General features: G+C 49.5%; 1 protein-coding gene across 3 annotated transcripts; it reads left to right on the forward strand.

The window, feature by feature from the left end:
• Positions 1 to 9,291: 9,291 nt before the first annotated feature.
• TBC1D21 (TBC1 domain family member 21) lies at positions 9,292 to 21,647 on the forward strand. 3 transcript variants are annotated; one of them, XM_073877458.1, is made up of 12 exons: positions 9,292 to 9,505; positions 13,752 to 13,887; positions 15,296 to 15,403; positions 15,535 to 15,638; positions 16,879 to 16,973; positions 17,485 to 17,595; positions 17,712 to 17,812; positions 18,766 to 18,862; positions 19,238 to 19,338; positions 20,297 to 20,413; positions 21,038 to 21,121; positions 21,504 to 21,647. In XM_073877458.1, exons 2-12 carry the CDS (start codon positions 13,858 to 13,860, stop codon positions 21,534 to 21,536), a joined length of 981 nt encoding a protein of 326 aa, XP_073733559.1. In that variant the 5' UTR covers positions 9,292 to 9,505; positions 13,752 to 13,857; the 3' UTR covers positions 21,537 to 21,647. The 3 variants fall into 3 exon arrangements, with proteins under 3 accessions (XP_073733559.1, XP_025739889.1, XP_073733560.1); XM_025884104.1 differs by lacking the exon at positions 13,752 to 13,887; XM_073877459.1 differs by lacking the exons at positions 13,752 to 13,887; positions 15,296 to 15,403.
• The last annotated feature ends 931 nt before the right edge of the window (positions 21,648 to 22,578 follow it).

Consider the following 22,578-nt stretch of genomic DNA (forward strand, 5'->3'; position numbering starts at 1 on the left):
AAGCTGAAATGGCAAAGCAGACTCTTGAAGAAGAAAACTTAGGGATAAAGAGGAATATTCTATAATGACAAAAAGATCGATTAATTTGGAAGATGTAGCAATCCAAAATGTGTATGCATCAAACAACAGACCTTCAAAATACACAAAGCAAAAATCCCAATAGGACTAAAAGGAAAAATAGACAAATCCAGTTATATTTGGAGACTTTAAGACTCATTGCTCAGCAACTGATAGAAAATAGAGAGAAAATCAGCAAGGCTATAGAAGATCTGAGCAACACTATCACCTAACTTGAATCATTGACATTTACAGAACACTCCACAAACAATAGCAGAATGCACCTCCTTTCAAGTTGCTCATGATGGATCATCCACTATAGACCATATTCTGGGTCATAAAACAAACCTTAATAAATAGTTAAAAATTGAAGTCATACAAAATGTGCTCTCTGACCATAATGGAATTAAACTAGAAATGAATAACAGAAAGGTATCTGGAAAATTCTCTAATTACTGGAAATTAAGCAACACACTTCTTTTTTTTTTTTTTTTTTTTGTTTTTTTTAACCAGTTTATTAAGGGAAACTTTAGGTTTTTTTTTTTTCTTTAAATTTTTATTGTTATTTTAATCACCACACATTACATCATTAGTTTTTGATGTAGTGTTCCATGAGTCATTGTTTGTGCATAACACCCAGTGCTCCACGCAGAACATGCCCTCTTTAATACCCATCACCAGGCTAACCCATCCCCCCACCCCCCTCCCCTCTAGAACCCTCAGTTTGTTTTTCAGAGTCCATCGTCTCTCATGGTTCGTCTCCCCCTCCGACTTACTCCCCTTCATTCTTCCCCACCTGTTATCTTCTTCTTCTTTTTTTTTTTCTTAACATATATTGCATTATTTGTTTCAGAGGTACAGATCTGTGATTCAACAGTCTTGCACAATTCACAGCACTCACCATAGCACATACCCTCCCCAATGTCTGTGACCCAGCCACCCCGTACCTCCCAGCCCCCCACCACTCCAGCAGCCCTCAGTTTGTTTCCTGAGATTAAGAATTCCTCATATCAGTGAGGTCATATGATACATGTCTTTCTCTGATTGACTTATTTCACTCAGCATAACACCCTCCAGTTCCATCCACGTCGTTGCAAATGGCAAGATCTCATTCCTTTTGATGGCTAAGCAACACACTTCTAAACAATCCATGGGTCAAAATCTAGGAGGTGGAAGAGCCGGGGTGCTAGCCTGGGAAGTTTGGCCCAGGAGCCCACACTCTTAACCACTAGGCTATGTGGCCACTCAAGGTTTTTTAGAGCCTTGAATGCCAGGTTAAGGAATTTAGAATTTGCGCTGTATTTAATAAATCAACATTTAAGGAGTTTCATACATAAGGCTATTTACATACTATTTACAGATAGATGGAGTTGGGTAGTGTTGGTGGCGGGGAGGGTGGGAAAGGGCAGGAAAAAATCTGCATTCTGTCCCACCAGAGAGGCAAAGTGAAATTAAAGAATTTGGATTTTTCCAGATGTCTGAAATGAGACATTTTAGAAGCAGGGCCCATGCTCCCTTTCTCACAGAGAATATTTTCAGTCTTTCTGGGATCTACACATGCTAGGTGAACAGGCAGCTCCAAAGGGAGGAACCTACATCGGCCATCAGACGGGGGACTTTCTGACGACTTGCCATAAGAAAGGGGGTTTCCCAAGCCACTAGCTCGTGGCTGTGGACAAGTTACTTCACCACTCCATGCCTCGATTTCTCATCTGTGCAACGAGGAGAGCGTCAGTTCCCACGGACCTGGAGAAAAGACTGGCAGGGAATTTGAACCCCGGCTCCTGGGAGTTGCTGTGGGAGGCTGGCTGTAAGGGAGGGGGTCTCTCTGGTTTGCAGCGAGGCTTGGAGGAAGGCGTCAGCATGACGCGGAGTGGGATTCCTGCCCAGAGTGGGGGCAAGGCAGGGCACATAAAACATCCGTAGAACCTTTGATCAACAGCCATGACAGGGAGGGCTTGTATTCTCTTTGAAGCAGCAGAAAGATCAATCCCCTTCTTATCTCAGCCTCTCTGTGGTTGCTGCTACTCTGGAAGACCCGAACAGAGGGAGCAATGCCCAACCCAGGCCTGTGCCCCCACCCCAACCTCCCTGTCCACCGGGGTGAGGGTGAGGAGAAGAACCACCCTTGGCTGGCCTTCCCCTGGCCTTGACCACAGAGGGAGGAGAGGGCAAAAGACGCCTAGGCTCCCAAAAAGTAAGAGCATCCACGACTCTTCCATTAAACTTTCGCAAGGGTCCCCCTCACCTGGGCATTTCCCCTTTTTTCTTCAAAGCCTGGCTTTAAAACATCACCTTTTCCTGAGATCTAAAGATACTAGGCCAGGAGGCAGGAGAATGGATTCTAGTTAAGGGTCTGTCTTTGATTTGCTGTGTGACCTTGAGCAAGTTACTACCCCTCTCTGGAGCTTAATTTCTCTCTCTGTGAAGTAGAATTGCTGCAAATGTTTTTTAGGGCTCAATTGAAAATTCTGTGATCAAGATCAGTCTGTGACCAGGGTCAGGGCCAATGTGGGTTCAGGTTATAGAACTGTCTTTCTTGGATCCTGTCTTGGAAAATTGCCCCCCCACCAATACTGACTGGCTCCATGTCCTTGACCAAATGTTTTTCTGTGCAATCCCATTAGTGGAAAGAAATGCTTTGCCAGCAGAGCAGCATCCTGGGTCTGTGGGATCTGCCCACGAGGGGCAGGAACAATTCCTATGGTGGCACTGTCCCCAGCTTGCTCAAGGACTGCAGAGAGAGAAGCCTGCAGGGCCACTCTGCCCTGAAAAGTGGAAGGAAGGAAGAGTATGGGGCATGGGGACAGGGTGGGGAGTGGGGCAGGGTGGGGAGTGGGGCAGGAATGTCCTGGGACCTTCTGCCTCCAGGTGTTGCGTGCTTATGACTACAGCAGGTTGGTGAGTTCTGGTTAGGGTCCAGGGAGCCTCTTCTGCCCTGAATGCTGGCTTACCCCCGGGCAGGTGCGGCCCCTCCCCAGCCGGGTGGGTGAAAGACTTTCAGACACAGAGGAAGGAAGATCTTCCATTCACGTCCTTCCCTGCAGAGTAGGTCCCCCAAACAGAGGGCAGAGGCCACAGGAGTCCTGCTTTTCCAAGCAGAACCCATGAGCTGACACTGCTTCTGGGTAGTTGCCTCCTTTTGAGAATCCCAGTAATGAGAGCTGCCTGCGTCTGGTCTCCAGAACACTCGTGCACCTATCAGCAGGCCAGATCTGGGGCTCTCCCAGAGTCTCCTAGAGTCTGGAGGATAGAGTAGTTCCAGAAAAGGGAAAGAACAGGGAATGAGGTGGGAAAGAAATATTTCTGGTCTCCCTGCTTCTACCAGGTGCTGGTGTGTGTGCGTCTGGATCCAGAACCTTCTCTGCCGTGGACTGGAGGGTGGTGGTGCTGATTTTCAGTACCCTCCTTTACTTCCCCAAGCCCCAGCCCAGTGTGTCTCCTTCTGTCACTCCAGGCACCTGGGGTCCTCCTGCTCTGCCCTGTCCTTCATGAACTCTGACCTCCAAGGAGTCCCCCCGGGTTAGCCTCCCTCTCCGGGTTGGCCTCCTCAGCCTGGGGTTCCTCTGGGAAGGGAACCACTGTGAACCCCGCCAACACCGATGCGGCCCCAAGGCGCCATCCCTGGCACCCTGCCCAGGCGTTTCCCCTTTGGGCGTGGGTGTGTCTGTGTGTACACACCTCAGAGTGCTTAGAAGTCAGGTGCTCCGGATCCATTTTGCGCTGTGTGTTGGGCAGCATGTAAGTGTGCATATGCGATGGTATATGACATGTGTGTGTTTGTCTGTGCATTTTGTGGGGCTGTTTGTATTTCTGTGGGTCTGAGTACATTGAAGAGTGGACTTGAAGCATGTGGTTCTGCATTTTAGGGGTGCTGGTGTACTCCTGAATTTGAGGGGTGTAATGTATAATTTTGGAGTTTCTTGGGTGGGTGGAGATTCAAGGTTAGCTTGGGTGTGCTCCGAGGCAAATAACAATACCAACAACGGCTTAAGCTGTGCCAGACACTGCACTGAGCACTTTATAGACATTATCTAAACTTCACAACACTATAGAGTAGATAGTATTACCACATTTTACAGGGTAAGGAAACTGAGTCTGCAAAATTAAATCACTTGCCCTGGGTCACACAAGTAAGTTGCAAGACTGGGATCTGAACCCAGGTCTGTTGAGCTCTAAAACTCCTGCTTCTCTCCCCCCAATTTTCATCGATAGATTATCCCCGGGAGAGGGGAGAATGGGGCTCGTTTCTTGCAAAACCCACACTTACCAAACAGATGCGTTTGGAATGTCCAAGACAAGAGTTTCATTTCACATAAGGAGCTTTACACCGCTGGATTTAAGATCCATGACTCCCTGGTGCGGAGAGGGGAGATGGGAGGGAGGCGGAGGAATGCCACCCCCCCACCCCCACACCAGGGAAGGCCTCCCTGAGCTGCTGGAGAGAAACCCGGAGCTTTGAGGCAGTGAAGACGTTAGCTACAGGTCTTCATCCACGCTGGTGTTCCTGGAGCCCAGGGCACATGAGGGGCCCCCAGTTGGTTCTGTGGCTTCAGGGGAGGCTGCCTCATGGGCAGCCCAGGGACGAGGATGCTGGGAAGAGACAGGTGAAGTGGTGAGAGGTGCTGGCGCGCACAGCTGCTCTGGCCGGCCCTGGGAACCCCTGCTCGGTCCCTTCCCTCCCTGATGCAAGCAGCAGGGAGAATGCATTATTTTTTCATTAAAAATTCATTTTGGAACAGATAGTCTTCAGAGATGTAATTAGCCACATTATTTCTCTCCATTAGCAGTCCCTGGAGTTTGCTGGAATTTCTTGTCCTTTTCCCTCCCCATTCCACTCTTTCCATGGCCTTTATAAGCTAGGTTGTAGCACTTCCGCCTCCCTCCCCCGACCATCACCCCCGTTCTGGTACTGGACCGAATACCCAAGTCCAGAATCTGGAGAAGGAGCGATGGCAGACTCCCTCCTCCTCACTGGGCTACAGGATCACAGTCCCCTGAGCCAGCAAGGGCTTCACAGATGCCCACTCCTGCCAATGTGACACAGAGACAGCCTGGCTAGTGGTAAAGCTGGGTGGAGGTAGGGGGTTCCTGGCTCCCCCAATTACTCACTGGGTGATCCCAAGCAAGTAACTTAACTTTTCTGGGCTTCTTTCTGGGCGGCTTCCTCCGCCCGCACAGGATGGTCCAGGTCAGCACTGCTGGTTGTAAAGCACTTCACCTGAGGTAGATAGCAAATGCCTGTGGTCTGGATGTCTGAGGACAACAGAGGACTTCTGGGGGCCAAATGATCAGTAGACATGACAGCATAAAAGATCCAGCCATGGCTTGGGGAGAGTCAGAGCTAAGTGCTTGCTGGTGCTCGGGGGAGACAGGCTGGAGGTCAGGGGTCAGGGAGACCCATGATGAGGAACCCTTAAGGGGCAAGGCCCTTTCAGAGCAGGAAGGAGTTCATGGGGACTCAGGCTCAGCTGCCCAGGGCTGAGTGCCTCTCTTTTGCCGATTCTGGTGGATTCTAAGCCCAGCCATTGCTCCTGTGGGTTATTTCTGGAGTGCTTGACGACTGGATGGGAGGTGATAGAGGTATCATCTTCAACTGACTGGGGGGAAGTGTGGGCTCCCCAAGACCTTGAAAATGACCCAAAGTGCAGCGAATAACCCCTCCGGTGGCACTCCAACTGGCTCAGCGGACTTCAGCGAGGCTCGCTATTTCTCTGGGGAATTCCAACTGCCACAGCGCTCAGAAGACAGCCATCTGCATCCCCACCTCCCCGTTCTCTGCTTCCCTCACATTAGTGACACATGACGTGCAGCTGTCTCCAGCTTTGTCAGAAATACCGTGCTCCATGGGGGCAAGGGCAGGAAACCTGCTGTGGGAAATCTAAACTTATCCTGGTTCCTCACAATGAGGGCCAAAGAGAAAAATACAGCTTTAGCATAAAAGATCATTGGCACTTTGCAGTGAGATAAAATGCGTGTGATTTATACCAAGAACTAGCATGGCCCAGACGTAGACAGTCATGGGGAGATGTCCTTTGAAGGGGCTGGCAGATCACTGTTTCGGGGACACAGTCACATCGAATTGCATAGAGTTATGTTGTGTTGCATTGACATAAGGAGTTCGAGGGAACTTAATTTCTAATACTGGCCTCAGCCCGCTTGGATAGTAATCCTGGTCGTTAGGTTCCCAGGGAAATGCAGAGAAGCAGAAACTGTCTGGCTCACGGGATCTTTGAACTTTCACACGGATGTTACAACAAGTCTCACTGAAGCAGGCAGCCCCTTGACTCACGTCTAGTTCATAGTGATTTTCATGGACACGTCTGGGCATCAATAACAAAAATAGGGATGCTGAGGTTAATAATACATAGCATGCACTGGGAGGCCCCGAGCTCCAGGCCCAGGCCAGGCTTTTTATGCACGTGGCTTCACTTACCCTTCAGTTCTGTGAGGTAGTATCACAGCTCTCCCTTCCCCTGACCCCCCAGAGAAGGGCAAGAGATAGTGTCAAGCGAAACCACCTTTTGGGGAGGAGGTGCACTGCATGGAGGAGGCCGAGTAGCACAGCGATGCCCGCCACCAGGCGCAGCATCCCGAGATGCGGAGCCACCCGATGGTTTGCAGGTGTCAGCATCACCAGGAAAGACAGTACTCACACAGGACCCGGAGGGAACAAGGCTGTGTTCACACAAAGAGACAGATCGGGATCAACTTCAGCAGTGGGCATTAGTCTGCTGTGGCCAATGGGTCTCATCCCCCAGCCAACACAGGGCCATGATCTGCACGCACCCCTCTCATGCTGCAGACAAAGGACCCCACTCTCTCCCTGCTGGGAAGAGATTCAGCAGCGGGATTGGCCAGGTGCCACCTGATGCACACACTTAAGCAGAACAAAGGAGCGCACATTGAATCTGGAACAGGGACAGACATTCCCACAGGAGGCGATAAATCCAGCACAGGCCGTGAGGACTCCCTGTCTCTTGGTAAGGAAGTGTCCCAGGCCCAGGCCCACTCCTGAGTAGCCAAGCAGAAGTGGAAAGACTCCATGCCTTTTCTGGATAGGCGGGACCAAGTTCAAACGGCTGGATGGGAGGCATGGTCGGGATTTGAACCTGGGGTTTTCTGGCACCAAAGCCCATGAGCTTTCTCACTGCGAGAGCCCTGCACTTCTGAGGATGTGCTGGTCTTCCCCAGGTACCTTCCAAGCCTCCCGGCCACCCTCCTGCTTCACCACCACTCCCTTCCACCAAGGGACAACCCAGAGTCTCCCAAGAAAAGATCGGCTGGGAGGGTTGCTCCCTCCCAGGACTTCTTTAATGCAAATTCTAGATCTCTCCAACCTTTGCCCATACTCCTATACCAAGAATAATATTTGAAAAGCTGGGATTCTTGTGCCCTGAAGAACCCCCATGTACAGAAATTTAAAGCAGAAAAACTGGCAGCTATCAAGGAGGGGGGAAATGCATAAAAGAAAAGTGATGGGGGGGAATGTAAAGAATTTGAGGAATTATGTAAATAAATGGACGTGGTAAGGACCATTCAGCCCTGAAGAAATGAGATTGACATATGTAAATCCCTTGTAAGTTTCAGCAAAAAGGAATAAAAGGGATCAAAAACCCTTCTTGCTTCCGTGTCCTGCAATTTCATTTGAATATTAAGCCTCCATGTTGTGCTCTGAGGCTTTTGTAGTATGACCAAACCGTACCAGCTAATTTGGGCCAGGGTTATTATCTACAATTTACAGACAAGGAGCCAGAGGTGAAAGGAAGTTCAGTAGATGATCTATGGCCATCGTGTTCATTTTAGAAGCCACGTCGGATTTAGCACACAGTTTTTCCAACTCCCTGCCTGATCCTGAACTTCTTAGGGAAAAATTGCAGTTAATTCTCAGTTGTCGACATCGTCAATGTGGAGGAACAGAGGCATAGATAATCCCAAATGGTGAGTAATGCCCATGCCATGCCTCCTGGTCTGGACGTTTGCTTTGGAAGCTTCTTGCAGACCTCAGAATGGGGGCGCCCTGCTGTGGGAGGCTGCCCCATTCTCATTCCACCGCTTTCTACTCAAAGCCACCCACCTCCTGCTCCATGAAGACCTAGGGGCAGCAGATTAAGGGGACGAAGCTGTAATGCTTTCCTAGGCTGGCATGGAGTAGCAGAGGGAGGCAGAGAATAAGGTGTTTTGATTTAAAAGGACCCCCGCAGTGCCGAAAGCTAGCAGAACAGTAACAGTAAATGAGACAATGAATTGTGTCCACTGAAGACTTCCTATGGATGTTGATTCATTATGTTAATAAGATGTGAGAGCTGAAGGTTGACTGTATTCTGATTTCATGGCTGGGGGACCCATGGCTCAGAGGGGGGAACATCCAAATTTAAGGTCTGAGTCCAAATTCCATCTCCAAGCTCCTGATTCCGACCTGGGTAGAAATGCAAGCAATGCTTAAGGTAGAGAACCAGTGAGGCCGGAGCCAAGAGGAGCCAACTTGTCAGATTCATTCAACAAATATTGAGAACCTGCCAAGTGCCAGGCTGCAGGAATTGGTACTGGGAGGAAAGCACAAAGGAATCAGACATTGACCAAGCCTGAGGAACCCAGGGTAGGAGGGGAGACAAGGTACATACAGAAATCTCTGTAATACCTTCAGAGAGGACAGTGAGATGAGATCTAAGAGAGCTTCGTTTATTCTTCCATTCAATTAAGTCATTCATTAGTCATGCGGGCACTGTCTTAAGTGCTCTGTATATAAAGATAAATAAGACTGGTCTCTAACCCCAGAAGATACCAATCAAATATACATACTGACACTGAATCACCCAGGGAGTTTTTCAAAATACAGTCCCCCAGATCCCCAACCCAGACAACTGATTCTGGATCTCTGGAATTGATACCCAAGAAACCTGAAGCTCAGAATCTAGGTGTTATCTGGGTTTGGGTACTGATCTGTGGGATAACAAGGGGAGGGAGCCCGGAGGAGGGCTAGCCAGAGATAGGGAGGAGGGCTTCCTGGCCCACCTCTCCTAGGAAGCCTCCCCGGACCTGCCCAGCACACTGATCTGCATGTTCTCAGCCCTAACCTCCACTGTACATCCTGTATGTCCTGTGATTTTCTGGCTGACTGATATCTTTGGTTGGTTCCTGGGTGTGTGTTACCTCTGAAGCTGAGTGTCCCTATGTTCCAAGGTCATTGTGATGAGTGTTCCAGGGGCCTTGTGACACATGCTGCCTGGCTCTGTTCAGCTGTGGGAGGTCAAGGAGAGGCCCAGTTTCTCCTGGGAATGAATTCATCCCCCAAAAGGAAGATCACTTTCCCCTGCTAATTAAGCATCATTTAGGGCTCCAAGTGAGCCCTGGTCAGAAGCTGCTTTGAAGATATCCTGCAGGGGCCATGACCACCCTCTCTCCTGAAAACAGCCTCTCTGCCAGGTGGTCAGCCTCCTTCATCCTGGTGCGTGTTCTTCATCAGCTCCAAGTCCCTCCCTCCCCAACTTCTGGTTTGCATTAGGGCCACTTTCCTCAGTGGGGTGGGAAGGACTAGAACCCTGAGCTGGCCTATAAGGTTGAGCAGGGTAAGTTGTACCTTGATCTCACATCAGGACTGAAAAGACACAGGTCCCCTTGCCCCCTTCACCCTTCTTTCTAAGCCAGTTACCTTTCCCTATATGTGACATTCTAACTTTAATGACTTTTAGGTTTGCAAGTTCAATCTCGATAAATTTTCCTTGGTGTTTTTGCCAACAATTTTGGTATGCTGCCACCAGGTGGCAGTAATGCCTTTGTTAGTAGGTGGTTTCAAGCCCACTTACTAAGATACATCTAGTCATTAAAAGTCGGCCTCAGTCATAAAAGTTTTCCACATGGTATATTTTTCAAAATCATCATAACTAATTATAATGACCTTAACCAATCTCAAGTTTCATTAATCATATTGATTAAGGAATGATGTTATAGCTTTATTGCAAATTATCATCAAGTCTTGATTTGGATTTTCTTTATATCTTTATTCATTTTTCTGAACTTATAGAGTGATAATAATAAAATAACAAACTGTCACATAGCCTTTAGTATGTACCACGACTGTTCTAAATGCTTTATTTATAGTAATTTATTCTCACCATGACCCTATATGAGGTGGATGATGCTATTATCTTCATTTTATGAGAAAGTTGGGGCACAGAGACAAAGCAACTTGCCTCAAGTCACACAGCTGGTAAGTGGCAGAGCTGTGGTATTTAGACCCAGACTGCGGAGTCCAGCTTCCAAATCAGTGATTCTCAAAGTGTGGTGCCCAAAACTGCCTCATCAGCATCAACTGAGAACTTGTAATGCAGACTCTTGATCCCCAGGTGCTCTGAACCAGAAACTCTCAGGGTGGGGTCCAGTGATCTGTGTTTTAACAAGTGCTCCAAGTGAGTCTGATACACAGCTAACTTTGAGAACCGCTGTTTTAAGCCATTCATTTAATCACTATGCTATACTGATGATACACCCCCATACCTGGGTTGATAATAATCACCCAGGTAACTTCCAAGTTGCACATATGCCTCCTCCACCCCAATTTTAATACTTCTTCCCTCCTTGGGCTAGCTTGCTCTTCCCTGGGTGAGCCACTCTTATTTGGAAGTAAGTATATCTTGTTCCTCAAGGGAACTGGAGTAGAAGAGGTTGAGATCAATAAGCAGCCAGTGACCCTTCCCAGGCCTACTGGGGGCTCTGTTGCTATGAGTATTCAGAGCAACACAGCAACAGAAACCCTCCTGGAAAACTTGCCTTATCCTCCAGTAGCTTTCCTATTTTACTAAAAATATTAGATGGGGCGCCTGGGTGGCTCAGTCGGTTAAGCGTCTGCCTTTGGCTCAGTTCATGATCCCAGGGCCCTACGATCAAGCCGAGTCAGGCTCCCTGCTCCGTGGGGAGTCTGCTTCTCCCTCTCCCTCTGTGTGCTCTCTCTTCCTCAAATAAATAAATAAATCTTTAAAAAATAAAAAAATTTAAAGTATTAGAGAAAAATCTTAACCCAGTGATGCAAAATAGAAGAGGGTAGCAGGAAGATGTTGGAGAAACTGAACCACTGAGGCCTCCTACTTCTGGCCCCCCACTCTAGAGGGAACATGGCCATGGTGTCTCTAGGTTTGCTAGTGGAGAGCTTTAACCTGTTTAAGCACACCATAAAGGTGGGAGATTTTCACAACTGCTCTACCTAGCAGTACTCTTCCTAAGAGACTAGGAAAAAAGCTACTGCAGAGCTGAAGGGTATCCAGCACCTCGTGGACCATATATCACCCAAGCCTGAATCACCAGGTCATTGTACCCAGATGGTGGTACAGCATGTTAATAGGTTAGTGGAGCAAGGAATGGGGGATTATGGGAGAATGAAGGCGGATTTGAGAGGTTCATTGAGTTGACAATCTCTCTTACTTCAAAGAACCCCAGATACAAATTCTATGATTTCTGGCATAGACAGGCAGTGTGAATGTACTGGAGAAGAGAGGGAGAGGACTTCTGTGTGGAAATATTCCCAGGTCAACAGGCTTCTTGTGCTTGTCCTTGGCTTGTCAACAAATGTCTTAGATGTTCTTGTGGTTGGCCTGTAGTTTGCTTAGGTTTGCCCATAGAAGTGGCGGAAATAGAGAAATTGAGTTTCCTGAAAGGGGAAGTCAGTGACTTTTTGTAAGTGAATTCAGCTATGGCAAAGTTAGGCAGATGGCCAATTGTTGCAAAGGTTAAATGATAAATATAAAGTGCTTAGGACAGTGCCTGGCACATCATCAATGCTTTGTAAATGTTTACAGCCAATCAGAGAATTTACTGCATTTGTTTTCATAAATGATTTATTTGGGTTTCTATCATTTTTTATGCTTTATGCTCTTATTAATTCCTTGTTGTTTCGTGTATTATTTGCTTTTATCTTTAAAAGTGAATTAGATGGAAACTGCCCTGTTCCTATAAATCTCTAATTTTTAAAGTTAAAAAAAATGTTTTCTTCTGACTCCATCCTTCAACCTAATAAAAAAATGTCTGTAGTTAAAAATCTTCCCACAAAAAACACTCCAGGCCTTGATGGCTTCACTGGTGAGCTATACTAAATATTGAAAAAAGAAGTGATACTGCTTCAATACAAACTATTCCAAAAAATTTTGAAGTGGGAATACATCCATGCTCATTCTCTGAAGCCAACATTATCCTGATACCAAAATCAAAGACATTACAAGAAAAGAAAATCATAGACCAATATTTCACGTGAACACCGATGCAAAGATCTTAAATAAAATTTAGCATATAGTCTCCAATAATATATATAATATATAATATATATATATAATAACATATCACCAGTGGGGTTTATCCAAGAAATGCAAGGCTGATTTAACATTCAAAATCATACAATATAATTTACCATATTAACAAACTAAGAAATGAAAAACTGTATGATCATTTCAACAGATTAAGAGTATCATTTGAAAAAATCCAGTAGCCATTCTTGATAAAAACTCTCAGCAAACTAGGAATGGAAGAGAGCTTCCTCAACCTCATAAAGGGCAGCTACAAAAAGCCTGCAGTTAACATCATACTGAGTCATGAATGTCTGAATGCTTTTCCTCTAAGATTGGGAACATAGCCAAGATAGTTCACCATTGCACTGGAGGTTCGAGCCAGTTCATTAATAAATAAATAAGTTTTTACAATAACATCCCCCCCAAATATTTGGGGATAAATCTGACAAAATATATGAATATCCTACATACCTACAAAACAATGCTGAGAGAAATCAAAGACCTAAATAGATGGAGAAATATAGAGTATGTTAGTCTTTGTGTGCCATATATCTATTTTAAAGATATTTATGTATTTATTTATTTATTTATTTATTTATTTGAGAGAGAGAGTGAGTGAGAGAGCACAAGCGGAGGGAGGGGCAGAGGAAGAGGGAAAAGCAGGCTCCCCGCTGAACAGGGAGCCCGATGCAGGGCTTGATCCCAGGACTCCAGGATCATAACCTGAGCTGAGGGCAGACGCTTAACAGACTGAGCCCCCAGGCGCCCCTTTACTCTGTTATTTTAGCATGAAATCAGCCATAAACAATACATGAATGAATGGGCATGGCTGTGTGCCAATAAAACTTCATTTAACAACAACAACAAAAAAAAACAGATTGCAGGCCAGATTTGGTCCATGGGTTGTAGTTTGCTGATTGTTGGCCTCTATAATAAATCCCCATGGAATCCACAAAAGCTACTAGGATTAATAAGTGAGATTAACAAAGTGACAGGACACAAGATCAATATATAAAAACCCATTGTATTTCTATATACAAGCAATGAACAATTGGAAGTTGGAAGTTTTAAAACAACACCTTTTACAATATCATCTCCCCCAACCCAAAATATTTAGGGATAAATCTGATAAACTATAGAATAGCCTACATACCTACAAAACAATGCTGAGAGAAATTAAAGAAGACCTAAATAGATGGAGAAATATACCATGTTCATGGGACAGAAAGCTCAATATTATCAATTCTCCCCAAATTGACCTATAAATTCAGCACCGTCCCCATCAAAATCACAGCTGTCTTTACTGTGGAAATTGATAAATTGACTAAGATTTCTATGGAAATGCATTGCCAAAGTTCATGATTAAGGACCCCAAGACACAGCCCAGCGTTGCCTATTTTCTCCTACTTCCTGTCACAGTGCATGCCGAGTGTTGCAGTCTGAATATAGGTTGGGAGAACAGGATGGCAGTCTGAGGGTAGGAAGCCGGGCTCTGTTCAGACGACAGTGTCTATGCAACTGGGGCATGGCATCAGGACAGACCCCGCTTCCCAAGGTTAGGTCAACAATGAGGGTGGAGATTTTGGGTTTTTTTTTTTTTTTTTTTTGGGCCCCTGTGTCCTATTTCGGTTCAGAAGATAGAGCATGTATGAGTTACTAAGGGGCTCAATCCATCCCTATCAAATGTGGGGTTAGTGGAAATTATCCTAAATCTGGGCCCGTGGGTTCTTATTTTTTTATTTCCAGTGCTAAAGCAATTTCTAATAGCTTGCCTCTCGTGATCAGTGGACCAGCAGCATCAGCGATCTCCTGGGAGCTTGTTAGAAATGCGTCATCTTGGGCCCCACCCCAGACCCTCTGAGTCAGAATCTGCATTGTACAAAGATTCTCAGGTGACTCATATGCAAAGTCAATTTGAGTCACACATGTGCATATTCAGGTGTATATCAATGGGGAGTTGGGAGTGTGTATATCAGACATGTCTAGTCACCTGCCAACCTCTGTCCATCAGCACATCCTCATGCTTGCAATATGGCATTTCAAGATATGCTTCTCTCTAATAAAGGCTTCCTCTAGGAAGCTTCCCCCTTCTGACAGGAGCTCTTACCTCTGGTTATTGTCTTATGAGCATTTTTAATTAGTTTGCATGCAGTGCACTCACCTCCCCCCATCAAACACACACACACACACACACACACACACACACACACACACACACACACACCTCTCTTAATGTAAACCGGAAACCATTTCTTATGACGAACTGTTTTACTCTTCCAGGAAAGGCAAAAGGTAGCTCATCGGAGTGTTTAGTGCTTATTTTATATTTTTCCATTATCAAAGCAGTAGACATTATTACAGAAAAGTTTGAAAACACAAGAAAAAGGAAAAGATTATGTAGGACCCATGCTTTTGGTGGGGTTTTTGGTGGGGATTTTTTTTTTGTTTTTTTTCTAACAGAATTTTTATAGTGGTTAATTCACTACACATTAGAGTATGTAAGGTGTAGTTTTCATAATATGGAACAGGTATATGAGGAGTATAGTGCATAGAGAGGATAGAGGCTAGATACTGAATGTATAATTTTGTATTCTGCTTTTTTCCATTAACATTTTCATTTTTCCAGGTTATTATTCATTCCCTGTAAGCATCATTTTTTATGCCTCACAATATTCCATTGAGCATATAAATTATAGTTTATTTAACTATTTCTTTATTGCATAATGTTTAGAGCACGTGCGGTTTTCATTTTGGTAAGTAATGCGCAATGAAAATTATTGTGCATTCAGCATTTTTCTATAACTTTGCAGTAATTTCTTCAGGATAAATTTCCAGAAGTGAGTCAGAAGCGGGGAACTTGATTCATATTGCAAACTCCAGAGTATAGCGTGGAAAAAAAAAATCACACTTAAAAGAAAAGCCAAAGGTTCCTAACAGAGGGCTGAAGTGATTGTCCTTGCCAGGTGAAGAGAAAACCACCCATTGACAAGACGGAATGGGATGGCTTCTTTGATGAGAATGGTCTGTTGGCCAAGTCACGAGACCTCATTTGTGTGAACATCCTGGAGCGGGTACGGTCCTCAAGGCCTCGCCCTGGCACTGGAGGGCATGGGTGGGCAAGGGGCAGGCATGGCATTTGGAGACACCCTCTTGGCAGGCATCTGGAGGTCCCATGACCTCTCACCTCTCATGCCCACCCCAGGGTCTGCACCCCTACGTGAGGACAGAAGCCTGGAAGTTCCTCACGGGCTACTACTCGTGGCAGAGCTCCCAGGATGAGCGACTCACGGTGGACAGCACGAGGAGGTAGAACATTCCAGATCCTGTCAGGGGAGAGTGGGTGGCAGTGCAGGTGGGAAGGAGTGCCCATCCCAGCCTGACAAGCTCAGTCTTCTTCCCCCAAATGGATTTCTTATTCTAAGAGACAAACTCCCCACGTGCTCCTGACCCAGGGCCCGAACCCAGGAGGTGCCAGCCCCTTCCCGCCCAGCTCCACTTAGCAGCGCACAGACTGCCTAGCCTGGGCTGGATCCCAGCAGGTCCCTCTTCCCCGCCGCCATCTCATCAGTTCCTTCCCTAGGGCCTACGCAGCCTATCTGAGGTGAAGACTCATGTACAAAGGGCCAGAAGAATCGTTCAGGGCAGTAGGGGAACTGAGGGCCAGCCTGGAAAGCTCGAGAGCCCAGACGGGAGCCTGTGTTAGCTCCCCGAAGCTGCTGTAACAGGCCCCACAAACAAGGGTTTTGCAACAGCAGAAATCTATTGTCTCCGTTCTGGAGGCCAGAAGCCCAACAGCAAGGCGCTGGCAGCGCCACGCTCCCTGAAGGCTCTAGGGAAGAGTCCTCCCCTGCCTCTGAGGTTCTGCTGGCTCCGGGGACCACTCCCATCTCTGCCTCTGTGGTTACATGGCCTGTTCCTCTTCCCTCTGTCTCTCTGTGTGTCTCTGTGTGTCCTTAGAAGGACACTTGTCATTGGATTTAGGGTCCACCTAGATGATCTAGATTGATCTCATCCAGAGATCCTTAACTTAATTACACCCGCAGAGGCCCTTTTCCAAGTAAGTTCACATTCACAGGATTCAGCGGTTAAGACACAGACGTATCTTTTGAAGGGTCGCCATTCAGCCTCCTACAGCACCTAAGCATGTTCTAATGACGGACACTAGACACTGTCTCATCCAATCCTTCCAATTCTTGGGCCAAGGTGCCAGGATTATCCTCATTCTACAGAAGAGGAAACTAAGGCTTAGAGAGGACTCGTGATGTCCCCAAGGCCTCACCCTCTTTGCAAACACCCAGTTATTAATTTGTGGAGCCAGGATTCAGGAGCAGCCGTGGGACCCCCAGGGCCAAAAGACCGATCCCACCTCCATGCTGCCCCCCAGGGGCACATTAGCACAGAACGTGGTTAGGGCTGGCGCCTGATGGAGATGAGGGGAAACATCACGCGCAGGTAGGGGGAGCAGCCTAGTGGAGAGAGCTGCTCAGACTTCCCTTGATTGGCCAGGAGAAGGCTGCCTCCTCCAGCCTCAGTTCTCTTTGCACAGGAAGAACTATGAGGCCTTATGCGAAATGTATAAAAAGATTCAGCCCCTTCTGGAAAACCTGCACCGGAACTTTATGGAGACTCGGAATACCATCAGTGAGCTAGTCGGGTGGGCAGGGCTTGGGCAGGGGGGAGTGCCTGAGGGCATGCCTGCTGGCTCCTCAGTCATATCCAGGGGCAGATGCCTGGGAGCTGCCTTGAATTCTGGAATTCTGCTGGCTAAATCCTGGTTAGTCCATCCCCCATCTCTCCTGGGGTCTCCTACATGCCTGGCGTCATATTCTCCTGAGTGCATGCTGTTCCTGCTGCTTTGTCTTCATCTCTCCCCTTTGGCCTTGAACTAGGCTGGATTTCAATTGGATGGGACCAGTGGAGTGGGGATGGTGTGGGGGGGGCATTCTTGGCAGAGGGTATGGCCTAGTCAAAGATTTGGGGGTGGGGACAAAGCCAGGCAGCTCAGGATGTGGTGCGGGGCAGAGTCTCATGAGTGGATGTCACAACCCCCTCCAGGGTGTCCTGGGTCCTGCCCTTTGGGGAATAAACTCATTCATGGCCCCTCTGCTGAGGTGATCTGGTGCTACCTACCTGTCTCTTGTCCCCAACCTAGCATATGACATTCAGAAACTCTACGACAAAGACCCCCTAGGCAACGTCATTATCGACAAGAAGAGACTGGAGAAAATCTTGCTCCTGAGTTATGTCTGCAATACCCAGGCAGGTGGGCCACAGGGCTGAGCCTCTCCTCAGCCCCCTCTTCTCAATTCCTTCCTGAAATCCCTTCCCCGCCCAAGCCCAGGCTCACCATTCCTCTCTGTCCCCCCACCCCCACCCCAGAGTACCAGCAGGGCTTCCATGAGATGGTGATGCTCTTCCAGCTGATGGCAGAACATGACCACGAGACTTTCTGGCTTTTCCAGTTCTTCCTGCAGAAAACGGTGAGGGTTGGACCTGAGCTCAGGGACCACCTCCCTGCCACTCCCCAGACACCCCCTGGAGGTGAGGCAGGCAATGGGAGCCCCAGCTCTTTCCTCCAGCCCTGAAACAGCCCCTCTGGGTCCCAGAGGAGCCTGGGCAGGCAGCACTCACCCTAGTGCGTTTATGGAGCATGGGTTGTATGTGTTGCAGGCATTGGAGTTGAGGAGGCGGCTGGAAGGATGCTCTGGGTCCAGCTCTCACCAAACCTCGAAAGAGTGTAACTGGCCAGTCCCAGGGGTGGCCCCCTTCCCCTCCCAAAACATGGCTTTGCTCCCACAGATCCTCTCCATGGCTCCCCATCACTTTCAGAATAAAATCCAATAACCTTGGCCTGGCATTCAAGGACTATCTTTGGCCGCCTCTCTCACTGCTCCCTTCACATGACCCGCACTTCAGGCCCACCAGGGGACTCGGTACTCCCCAGACACACCCCACAGTGATCAGGTTGAGGGCTTTTGAAGTTGCTTCTCTCTGGAACACCCTCCCTGGAAAGCCTTTCCTCATGGTCTGTGAGAGGCTGTCCAGAATTGTCTCCGTCCCTGCAACAATGTGCTCACTGCTCTTCCCCTGTCCCGCCTGGTTCTGACCCATGGTGTGTGTGTGTGAAAGCATAACTGGGCTCGCTGCATTGAGAGCCACGCCCGAGACATCTCTGGATCCCCACCCCCCCACACCCACACACGTAGGGGCATACACATATATAAACGAACACACCTACAAACACAGATCACAGAGACACAGACATGAGGTGAGTGTGCACACACACACACATAGACACCCAGGCTCATACAGACACGAGCCCAGTCTGGAGCCAGCCACACACACGGCCTCCAGAACTGAATTGCTGGTGATGCAGGCCAGCCCTCAAGCAGAGAAAGATTCAGTTGGTCTCCCACCCACCCATCTCTCTCAGGAGCACAGCTGTGTTATCAAGATCGGAGTAGGCAAGAACCTGGACATGCTCAACACCCTGATCAACTTCTTGGACCCCGTGTTTGCTGAGCACCTAAGTGAGTGGACCACCCCCAACCTCCTGCAGACGTACAGCTCCCCCGACAGGGCAGGAATGAGAGGGACCCAGGACCCAGCCCCAGGGAGCAATGCCCCATCATGGTGGCGAGAGAGCAGGATCCTTTGGTCTTCTCTCCGGGCCCTGGGAGGAGGATTCATCTAGATGTGTGGTTGGAATCTGGACAGTTGAAAATTCATTCCAAACATTCTCTGAAGATAGTTGGCAACATGAAAGCCAGGCATTTTGGGTTTCCCCCATGTGTTCACGTGCCCTGCTGTTCGGCCTGTCTGGGCGCTTCTGCTCTATCACGTGTGCCGCCCCTGGTTTCCCTGACCCGGGCCTCTGGGCTGACACCCCGTGTCTCTCTCCACAGGAGGGAAGGGGGCGGGGGCCGTGCAGTCCCTCTTCCCCTGGTTCTGCCTCTGCTTCCAGCGTGCCTTCAAGTCCTTCGACGACGTCTGGAGGCTCTGGGAGGTGAGTCCTCCTTGGACGGAAGGGTTAGGCCCCCACCCCTCCAGCAGGCAGGGGGGAAGCCCGTTTCCTTGCTTCCTGACTTGGGATGGAGTTGAGCAGGTTGGGGTTTATGGGGCCTTGTTGGAGGAGGTGAGCACATCAGCATGTCCTTCCGTTCATTCAGTCCCACCAGGACCTTCTGCAGGGCAGCAAGGGCAGGAGGAGGGGCCCCTCAGCCTGTGCGGGTAAAGCCTGACCTGCTTTCCTGCCCCCCCTCCCCGCCCATGCAGGCCTCCCTCTGCGCCTCCCCAGCTGCCCCCTCCTCTGCCTTCCCCTCCATTTGAGCGCTGGCTCCCTTCGGGGCCCTCACTCATGGAGAAGGAGGGGCCCTCCAAGGGCAGGTCAAAGGTGCAGTTCTTTGATCCCAGACCCTTGGGCCACCAGCCCATGAACCTCCCCAGGAACAGACCCACTACCCACTTCTGCTCTGCCCAGCCCAAGACTCAGCCCGGCATTCAGCGACCCACAAGTCAACTCCCATTCACCTTAACCCTCCCTCATGGCCTGCTGGTTTCTGTGCCCAAGTCCATGGCCACCCCCAGACCTCTGGGGACACCCCTGGATTGTTGACTTATCAACCGTTGCTTTGCCAAAGCTCCACTCAAATGCTTTGGATAGCCACCGGGTCATTCTCCCTCCTTCTCCCTCCCCTTCCTCCCTCCCTCTCCCTCTCTCTTTCCCTCCTTCCCTCTCTCCTCCTCTCCTCCTCTACCTAATGAATTCCCTGAAGCTTTTTCTCTGAGTCCCCCAGTAGCCAGCACAATACCTGGGATCCCCTGAGGTAGCACTTGCCTGAGTGAGTGAAGGAGTCAGCAGTGAGGCCCAGGGACAGCTGACCCCGGGTGGGCCTGTGGTCAGTGAGCACCTCACCATCCGAAGAGCTAGGAGGCCCCAGCTGAGACTCAGGGGCTGCCTGCAGGTTCTGCTGACCGGGAAACCCTGCAGAAACTTCCAGGTGCTGGTGGCCTACAGCATGCTGCAGATGGTGCGCGAGCAGGTGCTGCAGGAGAGCATGACCAGTGATGGCATCCTCCTGGTGAGAGCACCCTCGAGCCGGGCCAGCCCCCCTCCCGAAACCCCTGCGCCATCCCAGCCCTTAGCCCCTGGCAGGAATTGTGGTGCCCTGAGCACGGTGTTTGTGCTTATATAGACCAACAACACACGGGAGCCCATGACAGGCCAGATGCAGAGGGACCATAACCACCATGGCAGCACCCTGATTTAACATAGGAAGAAACTGAGGCCTTGAATGCCTCTTAACCTCTAGGTTTACTGCCTCACAGTTAAACCCCTGGGCCCCAGGGTCCCCTGTGGCAAAAGACCGAGAGTTTTCTGACATTGCTAAAAAGCAACTGGAGTCTGGGTTTAAAAAAATCTAGGGTGGCAGCCCAATTACAAAACAAGTTCTCCTTAGAAGCTCCTGAGACCCTCAGTGGAATCCTGGTACCCCTCAGAGCCCGGTATGAAAACGGCATTTACCATCTCCCCGCAAATACCACATTCCAGTGGTGAAATCACCGGCACTGTGCCAGGCTGGCTGGGGGGAGATCAGGTGGCCCCGGCGACTGCCATGAGCAGTGGCCTTGTCCCGGGCGAAGCAGCAGGAAGCTGCCTGTGTCCAGGGAGACCTGCTTCCTCCCGGCTTCCTTTCCCGGCACAGGCCTGCAACAACCTCATTGACCTTGACGCGGATGTGCTGATCTCTGCTGCCTGCTTGGTGTATGCTGAGCTCATCCAGAAAGATGTAAGTGACCCTCATTATTTGCCTTCTTCCTCTTCCTCATCCAAGAAGCCCTCTCTGATCTTCCAAGCCCAGCCCCGGCATATGGCAGGCATGTTCGGCTTCAGAGACACAGTTTGTGCCTCCTTCTCTGCCACCAGCCCATGGGTGTTGCTCTGTGTGGTCGCCTCCTGTTTGCATATGCAAATCCCACCTCCCCAGGGAGACGGCGCTGCCCAGCGACTTGGCCCTCACCACTTGTGCCCTGCGTCCATCCCAGTGGGTCGGGCACAGGGCTGGGCACCCTGAGGTTCAGTAGAATGTCACTGGCTGGACAGACTGAAGAATGAGAGCAATAGACCAACATCTGTCCACCTCAAACTGCCGGAACCCTCCTCTTCCCCAGGTTCCTCAGCCATTAAAGGACTTCTTTCTCTGAGGACTCTAGCAATGGACAGATGCCCTCAACGGACAGGACGGAGGTGGGGCTTCAGCCGTGAAGTCCGACGGGACGTTAGGGTGAGGGTGTAGGTAATACAATTACATTGGAAATAGCCTCTGGAGTCACAGTTTGTGGTGGGTAGTGTGTCTCCTGCGGACGCGTGAGGGCCAAGCAGAATGTGCAATACAGACAGAGGCCTGGTGGGCGAGCAGGGAGATGGTGAGGGAGAGGGGGCCAGGCACACCGGGGAGACCACGCCCGTCGGCCACTCCTCCACAGCTAAGGGTTTGCCAAGGCTACGGTGGCTCCACACTCGAAAGCACCTGGGTCAGGATAGAAACAGCTTCGAGAGCCTCCCCGCCTCCAGTGAAGGACAAACTGAACTCGTCTCATAGACCTGCTCCATCCCTGGACCAGGTCTTGAGAAGAGGCCTTGACCACAGGGCTTTGTACACACTCCGCCATTTTCCCCTTACGCCCGACACCGTGATCCCACGTTCAGTGGTCCATCCACAGATTCCCCGGCAGTCTGTGGAAGGACACGGCCCAGGTCTCTGGCTCGCAGGCCATTCCCCTCCTGGTTTCAAAGCTTCACAAGCACACCTCCACATCTCAGCCTGGAATGCCTCCTCGGACTAAACTCTTTTCTTTGGCCTTACTCAGTCTCTCTAGAGAACGCCCCCTGTTCTCTGGCCCAGGCAGTCCAGTTGCTCCCTGGGGCAGAGACTTGTGCAGCCCACTCTTCCCAGACAGTGCCACAGCCCGGAAACCCCTGCCCAGCCTGCTCTCCGCCGAGGGTGCCCTCAGGGCAGGCAGAAGGATGCGCCAGAAGGGGCTGAACCCGCAGAGGCGCTGGGGCTGGCCAGGTGTCCCCATATCTGCTCTGTGTGTATACCTGCATGTCTGTGCACGCATGCGTGCACACACACACACACACACACACACACACACACACACACACCCCTGCCCAGCGGCTACACCTTTTCAGAGGGGCTGACGGATGGGTAGGCAGGATCCACTGGTTTTGCCGTGACCCTGG

This window comes from Callorhinus ursinus, unplaced genomic scaffold (genome assembly GCF_003265705.2).
Source record: "Callorhinus ursinus isolate GAN/ISIS: 27379988/994484 unplaced genomic scaffold, GSC_fseal_2.0 scaffold25, whole genome shotgun sequence".
Taxonomy (NCBI): domain Eukaryota; kingdom Metazoa; phylum Chordata; class Mammalia; order Carnivora; family Otariidae; genus Callorhinus; species Callorhinus ursinus.

Coding starts and splice junctions, on each gene's coding strand:
- TBC1D21 (XM_025884104.1), top strand. CDS start 9,446: ATGACCACCCTCTCTCCTGAAAACAGCCTCTCTGCCAGGTGGTCAGCC. Junction 15,404..15,534: donor GTGTGAACATCCTGGAGCGG/GTACGGTCCTCA, acceptor TGCCCACCCCAG/GGTCTGCACCCCTACGTGAG. Junction 20,414..21,037: donor CCAGTGATGGCATCCTCCTG/GTGAGAGCACCC, acceptor TTCCCGGCACAG/GCCTGCAACAACCTCATTGA.